The sequence below is a fragment of the Mustela erminea genome, chromosome 6, assembly GCF_009829155.1.
Source record: "Mustela erminea isolate mMusErm1 chromosome 6, mMusErm1.Pri, whole genome shotgun sequence".
Classification (NCBI taxonomy): Eukaryota; Metazoa; Chordata; class Mammalia; order Carnivora; family Mustelidae; genus Mustela; species Mustela erminea.
The window spans coordinates 100,267,798-100,282,212 of NC_045619.1; the positions used below are offsets into that span (position 1 = coordinate 100,267,798).

Consider the following 14,415-nt stretch of genomic DNA (forward strand, 5'->3'; position numbering starts at 1 on the left):
CCTTCAGCACTCAGATGCCGATTTCCATTGCAATGATTGTTAATTCATTCTTCAAACATGTGTTAAGTGCTTGTAATGTGTATGAGAGGCAATAGGGCATACAGGTTAGAACCAATGACTTGACTTCAAATGAAGATGTGTGATTCAGCTCAGCCACATAGGGATTTGTGACTTTGGCTAAGTGGCTTAGCTTCTCTAATATTTGTTTTATTCATCTGTACAGTGAGGTAATAATAAGTGCATTCCTATATACAGTATCTTTTAATAATTATTAAAAGATTAAATGAAATAAGGAATTTTTTTAAGATTTTATTTGTTTATTTGACAGAGAACACAAGTAGGCAGAGAGGCTGGCAGAGAGAGGGGGGAAGCAGGCTCCCTGCTGACCTGAGAGCCCGATGCAAGGCTTGATGCAGGGCTCTATCCCAGGACCCTGGGATCATGACCTGAGCCGAAGGCAGAGGCTTTAACCTACTGATCCACCCAGGTGCCCTGAAATAGGGAATTTAAAGCTCTTAGCTCATGAGTTAAGAACTTAGTGTCAGTAAATATTCTTATTATCTATTACTACTACTTCTACTATTACTACTGTTCTGTACTTGATTTACTAAAGAAGAAACCAAAGATATAGAATAACCCGGTAGGTGCTGACCCTCTAGAATCCTCTACTCTTAAAGGAGAACATATCATACGACAGACAAACTGTTAAATGACCAACTGAGTACCTTGTATGTCTTTAAGATCCAGCTGGCAGCATAGTGTAATTTGTTAATATTGTAAACTCTGCTGGAATCAATTGCTTCTTTTTAATTGCTGGTTCAACTATTGACCAAATGTGTCAGCTGAGTCTGGTTATTTATTCTTTCTGTGCCTCAGTTTCTTAAAGTGTAAAGTGAAATAAGAGTACATCCCTCATAGGATCATTGAAGAAATACTTAAATGAAGAAATACTTAAATGAAGAAAGCACCTTCTTTTTTTAAAAGATTTATTTACTTCTTTGAGAGAAAGAGAGAGGGCAAGTGTGTGTATGCACGCTAGCTGGGGGAGGGGCAGAGCGAGCACCTCAAGAAGACTTCCTTCCAAGCACAGAGTCCAACACAGAGCTTGATTCCAGGACCCATGAGAGCATGACCTGAGCTGAAACCAAGAGTCACACACTCAACCAACAGAGCCATCCTGGCACCCAAAGAAAGCAGTTTGACAGTGCCTGGCACAAAGTATTTAGTAAGTGTTAGTGACCATTACATGCTTCTTTAAATCTAGCTCAAGGCTTAACACATGTGCCAAATGTGCCAAAGTGATGTGTGAAAGATATTTGTTGGTTTGCTGGAAGTAGTCATATGAATACCAGACCACAGCCCTGTAACTACAATGATGTTAATTTATAATTGAAGTAGAAGGAGTCATTGTGGGCTACAGAAGTAAAATGGGTTTTCCTGCAGATATCCGATTTTTTTCCATTTTCTCACTAAGAAAAAAGGTGGCGGGGGGGGGGATCCTGAAAGTTTGAGGAGAGAATAAAGTAGACATATGAATAGCAGCTATAAAGTGGCACATAAAATAATATGATAAACTAAATGTAACCCATTTATATTGGGTATTCCTGTCTCAAGGACAGTAGCCTAAACTTGACTCAAACCCCCAACTTCTTGACTTGACTAAATCCAGTGGTGGTCCCCAAGCATTCTGGAACTTCAAGTATCTTTACTCAGTGTTCTTCAAACTATATCCATTGTCAGATGGCATGTGCATCTCCAGTCCTTGAGGAAAACAAAAGGATGAGGGGTTTGCATGGTTAAATGGATTTAGGAGGGTACCTGGGTGGCTCAGTTGGTTAAGCAACTGCCCTTGGCTCAGGTCATGGTCCCAGAGCCCTGGGATCGAGTCCTACATCAGGGTCCCAGCTCCACGGGGAATCTGCTTCTCCCTCTGACCTCCCCTCTCATGCTCTCTCTCACTCTGTCTGTCTCTCTCTCAAAATAAACAAATAAAAAAAATTTAAAAATAAATAAATGGATTTAGGAAACTGATAAACAAAGTTTAACAAGCTTCTCAGAGGGTTTTTTCCCCCAGATGTTATTTATTTATCAGAGAGAAAGAGATGGAGAGAGAAAGGGAGAAAGCGCCCATCAGCATGAGAAGTAGCAGGCAGAGGGAAAAGCAGCCTCGCCACAGAGCAAGGAACCTATTATAGGACTTGATCCCAGGATCCCGGGATCATGACTGGAGCCAAAGGCAGACACTTAACTGACTGAGCTACCAAGGTGTCCCTCTCAGAGGTTTTTTTAAAGGTATACATAGCACTTCCCCCAATGTATTTGACCTTGGAACTCTTTTTTTCACAGAAAACCCATAATAGAAATATGATAGAAATAGAAAACCTATATCTTCTATTGTACAGAAGGAAATTGGGGATATGCTTCTTTTATTGGAAGGATAAAACTTATTGGCAAAATAATAGGCGACATAGAAAATATTAACACATTTGAAAAAAAAGAAAGAATTAATGTTTTGATGTCACGGCCGGCAAAACAAATCGACCAGGAACGTGAGAGTAAGAGGATGAAAAAAAGAACTCGAGAAGCAGAGAGATGGAGGCAGGAGGAGCACTGAGGTGGATGTCCAACAGTGCTAAGTTTATTCAAAGCATTAAGGACATATATATATAGTGATAATAGGAGAAGCAATACATCTGTGTCTAGTTAAACAACCACGAGTTCCCATAATAAGTTTCACATTTAACTATAAGCAGACATCGTGACGACAAATGGCTGATGCCAGTACAAATTGTTCTATATTGATACAGCAAACCTGAAAGTAATTTATGGGCTGTACTAGGGCAGCAAGGACCAGCCACGAACTTATGACCCCAACCGAATTGTTCTCATTTGTTTAGCAAGCGTGTGGGAATCCACATAGGTGAGCGCACAACACATAGCACAGACCCTTTCTCAGTGCTACTCGACTTTATCAACCTAAGCCTTTTGTTTGGCTATTCAGCCTTTAAAGGAGGCACAAGTCAGGGCCTGGTTTGGTCCTCGTCTCAAGCCTTATCGTGGCCTCCCACATTTTGAATATCCATGATATGCCAGAAATGTAAACAACTAATCATATAATTCTTTAGAGTATGTGCATTATTATTTTATCACCAAAATCTTATGGATGAAGACTTTAAAACTCAATGATTAAAACTAAGTCACACAGCTAGTAAGTGAAGGAGGTAGCTGCTTCCGTGGTTAAAGTACTTCTTAAGCACCTAGAACTGCAAACTGGGAGAAAGGAAGGCCGATAAGTGAAAGAGAAAGGTTACTTCAGGGTATGCATGCACACCTTTCACTTTTCCTTTTCATTTCATCCTCCAAATATGTTAACCGAAATCCACTGAGAGTAAGAGAGAAAAAGTGGTAAGTCTTAATAATACAAGATGTACAGAGCAAAACACACATTACTCTAAGTAAAAGCACCAGATGCCACATAAAATACTAAGTTCTTTTCACATTTTAGGACTAAAATTCCTCTAACCTCCACAGAAAAGTTTTCATAGCAGGTCCAGTGAAGTACATGAATAGTGAGTCTGTATTTCAATGGTGCTGGTTCCCTTTGAATATGGAACCAGTAAAATTAAGACAGACACTTTTTTTTTTTTTTAAACTACACAGGTTAAGTAAAGTACTGGGTTCTGGAATCCACACCCACCATTCTTCCCATATGTATCCTGATATATATACTCTATACATATAGATCATTAGAATTGCTATTCACTGAATATCTTCTAACTATGCCCACCAGATGTAATCCAACCAGTTATTTTTGTAAGTTGGATATAGCTGGCTTATTGGATCAAAGGGACACAGATGAATGATTTCCTGAGAGCCCACCACACTGCCTTTCTGAAATAAGAATAGGCCAAAGAACTTTAACGACCCTGTCGTGCAGATTCCCTCCCCACAGAAAACCTAAAACCTCAAAGGTGTAGGACCGAAGACAATAAAATTGCTGGGTTCTGGACACTTTTGCAATATCCAGGGACACTGGGGTCAGACAACATTATTTCTCATAAGGAGTATTAATAATGTAATTTGTGACTTGAAGGAACATTATTTCTCTGAATCAGTGACTATTACCTATTGCTTGGAGGATTTTCCAGAAAGGTGGCCTGGAAATCTTTGACTTATTGCCATCTCTGGACTTTTAAAAAATCTTTTGCCTCGTAGGTATCTTAAAGAAAATGAGACAATGCAACACAGCTTGTAGATTTGAGAGCATTATCCCACACAGGACACTGTCTTACTTGATCCTCACAATAACCTGATCAGTGAGTAAATTAAATACCTCTATTCCCATGGTTAAGCTGTATCAACCGAGGTTTATAAGCCACAATGAACCAGGACTCCAGAAATCGAGTCAGCACTCTTAACTGTGACAACATGGGGACTGGACATGCATAAACTGGAAAGCAAAATGGAATTATCACAGAGAACGGCACTTGGGAAAATCTTTCGGTTTCTTTGCCTACATTTTACGTACATTTTCCCCAAGACTATCAAACTTACACCGCGTTCGCAAAACACTAATTTTCTGACGACGAGGTCATGTTCGTATGTCCACAAAGTAGATACCCTTATAAAGTGCTTTTTTCTGTAGTGAAATAGTCTGAAAACAGCTCCCCCTCGCTGTCGTTCGAAGCATAGTTTCACCAAAGTAAAACATGCAGAGCTCGAGTGGAGAGAGTTTCTGCTTCGACCTGGACAGGCAGCTGGGCTGTAGCGGTCCAGAGTTACTAATTAATGGGTATTTGGTCTCGCTTCCTTCAGAGCGTCTCTTTCCTGACCGGAGATTGCATCTTTCTCACTCCGGAGCACAGGGCCCTGGCGAGTTTTCGCTCGCATGCGCTGGACAGCGCTGCCTGGGTGGCCGTTCTAAGGCAGTCGCTCTTTGTCCATCCAGAGATGTCCCCACGGTTCAGCAGTAACCAGTCGAAGTCCCCACGGATGGGCCCAACTTCCGCCCATCCCCTCTATGGGAATCAGGCTTTTCCCGGAGGAAACCCCAGGAATCTAGCTCAGAGAAACCAAGCACCCACCCCCAACTCCAGTTCTTTTTCCTTGTTGTAGCTACACCCACGGGCAGCCCGGGTCCGCGCGGGGGATGGGGCGGGGTGCAGTAAGATAAGTGAGTGCGTCCTTCCGGTCCCCAAACGTCTGCCTTAGACCGGTTAGCAAATAGCAGGTATCAAAGATATACTACTGAGAAGAGAGCGCTTTTTAACGACACCTCTCCCCCGTTGTTATCTTGGGGTGGGAGGTGGGGGGGGGAGCAGGGTGGGGAGAGATGAAAATCCCAGAGCTGAGTTGCGGTGCGAGTAAAATTAGCCTGGAGGGGCGGGGCGGGGAGCCAGGAATTTACCCGCCAGTTCCGGAGGTGGAAACTCCGGCTGCAGGGCGTAGGGTCGAGCTCCAAGTTCACGCTCAAGAGTGCGCGCGCGCGCGCACCTGGTGGTGCACTCGGGCTTCAAGGTGCCCCATTGACTACGTCTGTTTAAGTCAAATGCGGAGTTAAGGGGGGCTTGAGGAAATAGTGGCAAGCCCAGAAAAGGCACGGCACGTCCAATTCTCCAAGTTTTTGTAAAAGAAGAGCGGGAAAGCGCCACCACCCCGACTCTTAAGCCGAGGAATCGGCGTCTCCCGGCCCCACCCCCGCAGCAGTGATGCAAAGAGGACAAATCACCGACGTAAAGCGGAGGGAAAAAAAAAAGAAGAAAGAAACCCCCGGGAGCTGGGAGGGGAGAGGGGAGAGAACAGGGCGCGGAGCAGTCTCCAATCACTGGCACAAGAGGGAGCGCCTTTTGGGGAAACGAACCCCGCATAAATAATTGAGTTTGGAGCCCAGTGCTGTCAGACGCTCGAAGTGCACCTTCTCAGCGCCTTCCGAGTTGAGGAAAAACGGCAGAGGAAGGGGCCGGCGACGACGGGACCGAGAGCAGCTCAGCGGGCGGTGGGACGCTGTGCCCGCAGACGTTCGCAAGAGGGACAGCAGAGCCCAGCGAGCCCCGAGGGCAAGGACCCCTCTCCAGCGGAGGCGGAAAGACAGCTGGCCTCCGCGGAGGCCGAGGAGGCGCCGCATGGGTAGCATGCGTGTCTCCGGAGGTCCCGCCGCGGTGTCCGCGGACAACTCCAGCGAGTGGTGGCCTCTGTCCGCGGGTGGTGCCAACCGTAGCGGAGAAGCGGAGGCGCCTGGGGGAGGCCTCAGCCCTCCCGGGGACGTGCGCGACGAGGAGCTGGCCAAGGCGGAGATCGCCGTGCTGGCTGTGACTTTCGTGGTGGCAGTGCTGGGTAACAGCAGTGTGTTGGTCGCGCTGCACCGCACGCCCCGCAAGACGTCCCGAATGCACCTCTTCATCCGTCACCTCAGTCTAGCCGACCTAGCCGTCGCTTTCTTCCAGGTGCTGCCGCAGATGTGCTGGGATATCACCTACCGCTTCCGCGGACCCGACGCCCTGTGCCGCGTGGTGAAGCATCTGCAGGTGTTCGGCATGTTCGTATCGCCCTACATGCTGGTGGTTATGACTGCCGACCGCTACATCGCTGTGTGCCACCCGCTGAAAACGCTGCAACAGCCAACGCGCCGCTCGCGCCTCATGATCGCCGCTGCCTGGGTGCTGAGCTTCGTGCTTAGCACGCCACAGTACTTCGTCTTCTCCATGGTCGAGGTGGACAACGTCACCAAGGCCATTGACTGCTGGGCCACCTTCATCCAACCCTGGGGTCCCCGCGCCTATGTGACTTGGATGACAGGTGGCATCTTCGTGGCGCCCGTGGTCATCCTGGGCACCTGCTATGGCTTCATCTGCTACCACATCTGGCGCAATGTCCGCGGAAAGACGGCTTTGCGCCCGGGAAAGGGCGCGGAGGGCGCCAGTGGCGCCCTCCATAAAGGGTTCCTACTCGCGCCCTGTATCAGCAGCGTGAAAACCATTTCCCGCGCGAAGATCCGCACCGTGAAGATGACTTTTGTGATCGTGACAGTTTACATCGTTTGCTGGGCCCCCTTCTTCATCCTCCAGATGTGGTCTGTCTGGGATGACAAACTTGTCTGGGTCGGTAGGTATCCGGAAAAAGGAGGAAAGTGCAGGAAGGCGGCTTGTGTGTGGGCGGGGGCAGATGTTCTCTTCATAATAGCAAGTGGGGCAGTAGTTCTTTAACTTCTGTGTGCCTAAGGATGACGCCTTGGGTGAAATTATCAGAAAGGCAGTTTCTGGGGGTCTCCGCCCAGGACATTGTGATTCAGTAGATATAGAATGAGGCCCAGGACTCTCCGTTTGTAGCTTGCAATGAGCCCAAGACAAATCCAGAAACTGCACCCTAGAGTCAGCCACACAACCACAAAATGGAAAAATGACTTTTTGCCAGATCACTAACCAATGCACAACACCCTGCTTTCAAGTCCATTGGACTCAGAGAAATATTTCTACTGTAGCAACTGCTTTTTGCTAGTTTGTAAAATGTTATCAGAATTAATACAACAATTTTGTAGAAATGCCCCAAGGGCAAGGATAAACTGACATAGTTTTCTAAAGAAAGATTAAGAAGTCAGTAATTCTAATTTAGCATTGAGTTAGTGTTCCATTTCTTATCATCTTAATTTTTTTCTAACAATTACTGTAACACTTTTTTTCTGGTATTTTTATTTATTTTTTTAAAAAAGATTTTATTTTATTTTTTTGACAGACTGAGATCACAAGTAGGCAGGGAGGCAGAAGGGGGGGAGCAGACTCCCTGTTGAGCAGAGAGCCCCACCGTGGGGCTCTATCCCAGGACCCTGGGATAGAGCCAAAGGCAGAGGCTTTAACCCACTGAGCCACCCAGGTGCCCCTTTTCTAGTATTTTAAAGCAAGATTAATGATGAGCTGTAAATTTGTTTTTTGTTTTTGTTTTTTAAATTTTTTAAATTTTTTATTTTTTATTAACATACAGTGCATTATTAGCCCCAGGGGTACAGGTCTTTGAATCACCAGGTTTACACACTTCACAGCACTCACCATAGCACTACCTTCCCCAATGTCCATAACCCAACCACCCTCTCCCTACCCGCCCCCGGAACCCTCAGGTTCTTTTGTGAGATTAAGAGTCCCTTATGGTTTGTCTTCCTCCCGATCCCATTTTGAGCTCTAAATTTGTTAAACTGATGAATTTGTCTTTCCTCACTAACGTAACCACACAGCTATAGCCTCTGCACAAAACTTTTGCAATAGTTTACAGAAAGTGTTCTCTACATCCACTAGGTTGAGTTTAACTCCTCCACAATCTGAAAAAAAAACTAACTTCACAAGAACCACCCCCCCAAAATTATTTAATACTGGGTCTTGAAAAAAGTATTTCCTTTTAGTAAGAAAAAAAAACTTTTTCAAGCAAAATATATTACAGGAATGTTATCAATAGCAGCTGTAGTTGGGAAATAGGTGATCTGGAAAGAACTGTCTCCTTTTGTTATTTGAGATTGCAATAGGAACTATATGTGATATGCTTTGGAGGTTATGTGTGCAAATAAAACATTTGGGAGTGAATTTAATTCAAACAAATAAAAATACTTGCATAGCTATAATATTATTGATAAATAAAAGAGCATAAATGATTTTTTTGTTTACCATTTCCTGTCTTGCTTGATCTTAGCAGTCCCTTAATTGCCAGTCAAATAAAAAAATCTAGTTATTTCTTTATCAGAATTTAGACATAATTTCTAAAAAATTCACTACTTGTGCATAGGTTTGCTGATGATTTTCATTCTTTCTGAGTACAGTCTTTGCCATGGATCATGATCACCTTTAATAGTAGCATCTTAGCCCAAAGTATGATTAAATAATCTGCAATTTATTCCAGCATAGCAAGAGCGAGAAGACCCAAGTTTATATTTAATTATCAAGAAAAAGTATCTGCTAATTATTCTTATCTTTAGTAAAGGTATATTATCAGTGTCACAGTTCTGTGAAAGGTTATAATATTTATGTAGTTTACAGTACAAATAGCATAACATATTTCAAAACTCATTGGAATTTCCTAATTCAGTTGTTTTTAATATAATTTAGTTGCCCAAACCACAAAGATGGTTTTCTTTTAAAATCAAAAGACAGCATAGAAAGTTAATCAAAAAGAAAAAAAAATTACCCAACTCCACAAACAACTTAATAATGCTTCAGGGACCTATTACTACCATCCCCTTATGTATGCTTTCTTATTACAGAATATGTTTGCTATTAAAAAATTTGAAACTACTAAAGATGGTCTATAATGTCATACTTTTGCCTTAGCTGTTAGGTTGAATACAGTTTTGTATATGTGCTTGTAGACTTTTGAAATTTCATTGAAATTGCAGCCATTCTGTAAGCGCTGTGTCCATTAGCACATACTAGTGCTAGGATAAAGAATACAAACATCTCTTAAATAAATTAAATGATGAATCACTACGTTCTAATCCTGAAACCCATATTATACTATGTATCAACTACCTAGAATTTAAATTAAAATTAGGGAAAAGAAAGAAAAAAATAATAAATTATTTAATATTCTTAGCTTCTTGAAGGTCCCATTCATTCTACTGAAATATTTGTAAGTGGTTTAAGATGCTTGAATTAATCTCAATGCATCTTGCTTATGACAATATTTTGTAGCCAAGCAATTTCCATACGTGGATTGATAAACAATATACTTCCTTTTCTATATTAACCCATAACTTTTTTGCCACTTTTAAGAGTCCATAAATGAGTTTATCCAGTGCACAGAAACTTGCATGTGAGTGTTTAAATCATTTCCCGTTGTTTTTCATACAGAATCGGAAAACCCAGCCGTCACCATCACGGCGTTACTAGCTTCCCTGAATAGTTGCTGCAATCCTTGGATCTACATGTTTTTCAGTGGCCATCTCTTGCAAGACTGCATCCAGAGTTTCCCATGCTGCCAAAGCATGAAGCAAACATTGAACAAAGAAGATTCTGACAGTGTGAGCAGAAGACAGACTTCTTACACAAACAACCGAAGCCCGACCAACAGTATGGTTACATGGAAGGACTCGCCCAAGTTTTCCAAGTCCGTCAAATTCATTCCTGTTTCTACCTGAGCCCACGTTCATGCAGCCTGACTCTTATAATAGACTTTTGAGTCCACTGGCTAAATCCAGCTAGAAATCAGGAGAACAAGTGAACTTACAAGTGATAAGCGTAAACTGGTTTGTTGAGGACAAGACTGTGTTTCTAGTTGCATTTTCACATTGCTATGACCAAAAGTTATGAATTGTTTTATACAGGATGTTCATTAAAAAGAAAAAAAAAACCCATGCTACACTAAAATTTTCAGGTCTAATTCCCAGAATAAGAAGAGAAGTTATATTTCTAAAGCAAAAATCGTAACCACTCTGATTTACATTCTGTTGTGGGTTTCCTTTCTTTTCTTTATGTAGGGACATTGTTTCTGAACAAAGTGAACTCATCATCAGTCTTATAAAATGAAAGTTATATAAAATGAAAGGAATTAGAAGAAACTTAAGAGAAATTGTTTCCATCTAATAAAACTCAGTTTCTGAATGTGAAAATGCAGCCTCCCACGGTGCCCTGGAGATGGGAACGTACCTTGAAAAAGGCATGAGGGTTTGGGGCATATGGAGCTGCGGATGCCTGGTTCACAGCAGAAAGTTAAATGCTGTAAATCACCTATATTTCAAAATGTAACTTTTGTACTGGCAGTTCCTTCCTTGTTTTAGGCTCCTCATGTTTTACCGGTTGCAGAAAGCACAATTATTAAGATGCTGAAGGTTAAAGAAAATATTGTCAAATGGCCAGTAAAATCTTTTTTCTCCCACTAGTCAGATTTGTATAAGAAATATCCGATTTTGTTAGAAGAGTAAAAATGGATTATCCAAGGTACTATGTAGACTTTTTCTAGAACATTGTAGATCTGTCTCGACCAGTTTTATAAGGTATCCTGTGTTAAGTGGGTTCATGTGTGGGGTGTCCAGATTATTACTTCATGTTTGGGGTGTTCAGATTTGTAAATAAGAGAATCTTCTAAAGAGTGACTCAAGATTGGGGCACCTGGGTAGCTCAGTTGGTTAAGCGTCTGACTCTTAGTTTCTGCTGGGATCATGATCTTGGGGGTCCTGAGAGCGAGCCCTGCGTGGGGTGCCACACCCAATGCAGAGTATGCTTGTCCCTCTCCCTCTACTCCCCTCCATCCACGCTCTTTTTTAAAAAGAGAAAGAGTGACAGGATACGGAAAGTACCCTCATGCTTAATTAAAAATAATTTGGTCGTTCCTTCTAATCTCTCACCCATCTAACAGTTATATAGCAGAGGAGAAGCATGGTTGGGTGGATGGGGGTGGGAGATTGGGGGGAGAAATCTTCTCTGTGCCTAGTATGGTTTCCTTTGCTATGAAATGCATGACTTTGGCAAATTACTTAAAGACACTTAAAGCCTTCATTTCCTTGGCTGTGCAGTGAGGTTGATAACACCTCACAGGGTTGTTGTAAGAACCAAATGAAATCAAGGGCATGAAAAGATCTTCACAAATGAGTGTTCTGTGAATGCACCAGCTGCTTTTATCCTAGTCGTAGGGTCTTCAGAATCACACAGCGTTTTCCTGTTTACTTTCCATTAACCAGAATTTGTTGGTTTCATGTCTGGGATATAAAATCTTAAAATTTATATATAGCTTTGCTGATTCATTGGAAAACATTGCCAGCGGCCACAAAGCCTGGCTCCTGCCTAACCAAAGTTTTACGATTTAAAGATAGAACTTGCTTTCCTTTAAATACAGGTAAATCAGAGCCAGCCGAGAGCATCAGTTTCTTTTATTTCTAAAAAGAGATGAATTGCCGCCCCACTTGACTATTCTGACTGAATGTTTTGTTAATGGAACCCAGTGGTTTTTTCCCTGAGCTTTTTTTCTCTGGCTCCTTCTCCTTCTTAGAGATCATGCAACGATTTGAGGATACATCATAAATGTTTTGCATCCCTTAGAGGATGCAAAAAATAGTTATTATTATTTTTTTTGGAAGCAATAGTTATTTTAACAGCATTATTGTGGGGATTTTTTTTTTTTTAACTTTGTAGATAAGAACCTGAGGACTGGATGGCATTGTGAGAACCTGAAAACTTTTATTTCACTCCTCCGCTCTTTTGGCTTTCTAAATTTCTCAGGCTCGCTACTCCCTCAATGGTCATGCCTAAAAAAAGTTCACAAATGTTATATAGAAATTAAGTCTGTAGGTTTTAGAATTCTGCTTTTTTAAAAACAGCAAATATGTCTCTTAAAGGGCACCATATGGCAAAATATGAGCCACCAATTAAATAAATCGGTTCTTCATTATTTGGGTCATAGCAGCATCTCAGTAATCTTGCCCTATGTGACTCTGTCAACCCTTGTGACTTCTGTTCAACAGTTCAAAACTAAAGCCTTTTCGGTTGGTATAAAGACGAGCCCATTCAGTTCCGAAATAATAACCTCATGGGTTTTGTGTTTTTTTTTTTTTAATAGATTGACGCATACCTCCAGGTAAAACAATTCCATTTGAATCTTATTTCTAGGAACCTCTCTCAAATAAAGTGTGTATCGACCTACCCAGCTGTGTTCCTTTTAAATGCACGGGAAGACAAGATAACGCTAAAGAGTAGGGGGAAACACCAGAAGATCCAAGTGCTGGTTCTACACTAGGCAAGGAAACAGTTTTATTCTCTGTGATTTAGGCTGAGAAGATTAACTTAGCTCATTGCTAAATGTCCTTGATGTTATGTAGGGAAATGGGATTCATATCCCCAGAACCATATTCCGATTGGAAGAGTCCTGCTTATTTCAGAAGAATGGGAATTGCAGGTGGTAAAGCAGAAGAGTGTGCTGGGAAGGATAGATTCCCCTTTCTTGACAGAGAAGACCTGGATACTATGCCCAGTGAAGGCTTGGAATCAAGGATAAATGTGTTAAATCACCTTGTGTTATTTTGCAGAGTTATTTGTGAGAACACCCTGAAAATATACAATATTACTGTAGCTGCATGGGTATGGGGAATGTAATTGATCAACAGTCCTCCAGGTAGGGAGAAACTGGTGGTGTCGGCTGTTGGGCATTTGATAAACACTCATTGTTGATGAAAAAGGAATATTTTAAAGTATGTATTAAGTAATTAGTGGGTTAAACTGGGACCGTATTTTTATTTATTTTATTTTTTTAAAAGATTTTTGTTTATTTGGCAGACAGAGATTACAAGTAGGCAGAGAAGAAGGAAGGGCGTGGGGGGAAAGCAGGCTCCCCACTGAGCAGAGAGCCCGATGTGGGGCTTGATCCCAGGACCTTGGGACCCTGACCTGAGTGAAGGCAAAGGCTTTAACCCACTGACCCACCAAGGCACCACAGGACAGTATTTTTAAAGTGTAAAAATAACTGTGAAGGAAATCAGTGAAATTCTTTAGTTAAGTATATACTCCCCCTACATACAGAGTTTCCATCGTCCTCAAAGGAGTCTTATACCATCAGTGAGGGGAGGGTGTGGTTTTTAAAGGGGAAAATAAAATCAAACAGATTTAATAATATCCAGGATCCTCCTAAACTTACTAAAGTTCCTAGAATGGACATCAAACACAACTTTAATGGACATCAAACACAACTTTATCACACAAGTAAAGTAATCCAATAAGGTTAAAGGTTGAAATTTTTCATACTTGAAAACCTGCATTTTTGTAACGCAATTTGATCCTCGAAGCTTTAAAATGTTGGCTTCAGAGTTTGAGTCTACCACTAAAGGCGTAAGTAGAGCCATTGAAGAAGCTGAGCCAATCCTTTACCCCAAACAGCAGAGAGTAGGCTCCTTTAAAATCCAGGTAAAGTGGGCTCCTAAAGATGTTCATACTGGAGGCAACAGCTGTATTTAGAGTAAGCTCAGGGCAGAGCCATCTGGGAGTTGCAGAAGCAGCCACTGTGTCTCTACCCTCTCCCTCCCTGTGGTCCTTTTAGTATCACGCAATGCCATCTGCCAGCCTGGGAATCATAACACTGGGCAATAAATATGAGAGAATGAACCTTTGCTACAACTTGACCTTAGTCAGTTGGAGCAAAAATCTGAAGACTATGGGGCGCCTGGGTGGCTCAGGGGGTTAAGCCTCTGCCTTCGGGTCAGGTCATGATCTCAGAGTCCTGGGATAGAGCCCCACATCAGGCTCTCAGGTCAGCAGGGAGCCTGCTTCCCCTTCTCTCTCTGCCTGCCTCTTTGTCTACTTGTGAGCTCTCTCTCTGTCAAATAAATACATAAAATCTTTTTTCTAAAAATCTGAAGACTATTCATAAGAAGAGTTATTTCCCTGGAGTCCCCAAGACAGACTAAGTAGGCTGAGTCACACGAATTGCATGATCCCACCATATGCATAGACATTTTAA

At 42.3% G+C, this 14,415-nt stretch overlaps 1 protein-coding gene across 1 annotated transcript; it reads left to right on the forward strand.

Annotated features, from left to right (window-relative positions):
* The first annotated feature begins 5,423 nt into the window (after positions 1 to 5,423).
* AVPR1A (arginine vasopressin receptor 1A) lies at positions 5,424 to 13,255 on the forward strand. The gene is made up of 2 exons (XM_032348872.1): positions 5,424 to 7,101; positions 9,825 to 13,255. The coding sequence occupies exons 1-2, from the start codon at positions 6,123 to 6,125 to the stop codon at positions 10,109 to 10,111; spliced, it is 1,266 nt and encodes a 421-aa protein (XP_032204763.1). The 5' UTR covers positions 5,424 to 6,122; the 3' UTR covers positions 10,112 to 13,255.
* Positions 13,256 to 14,415: the final 1,160 nt, after the last annotated feature.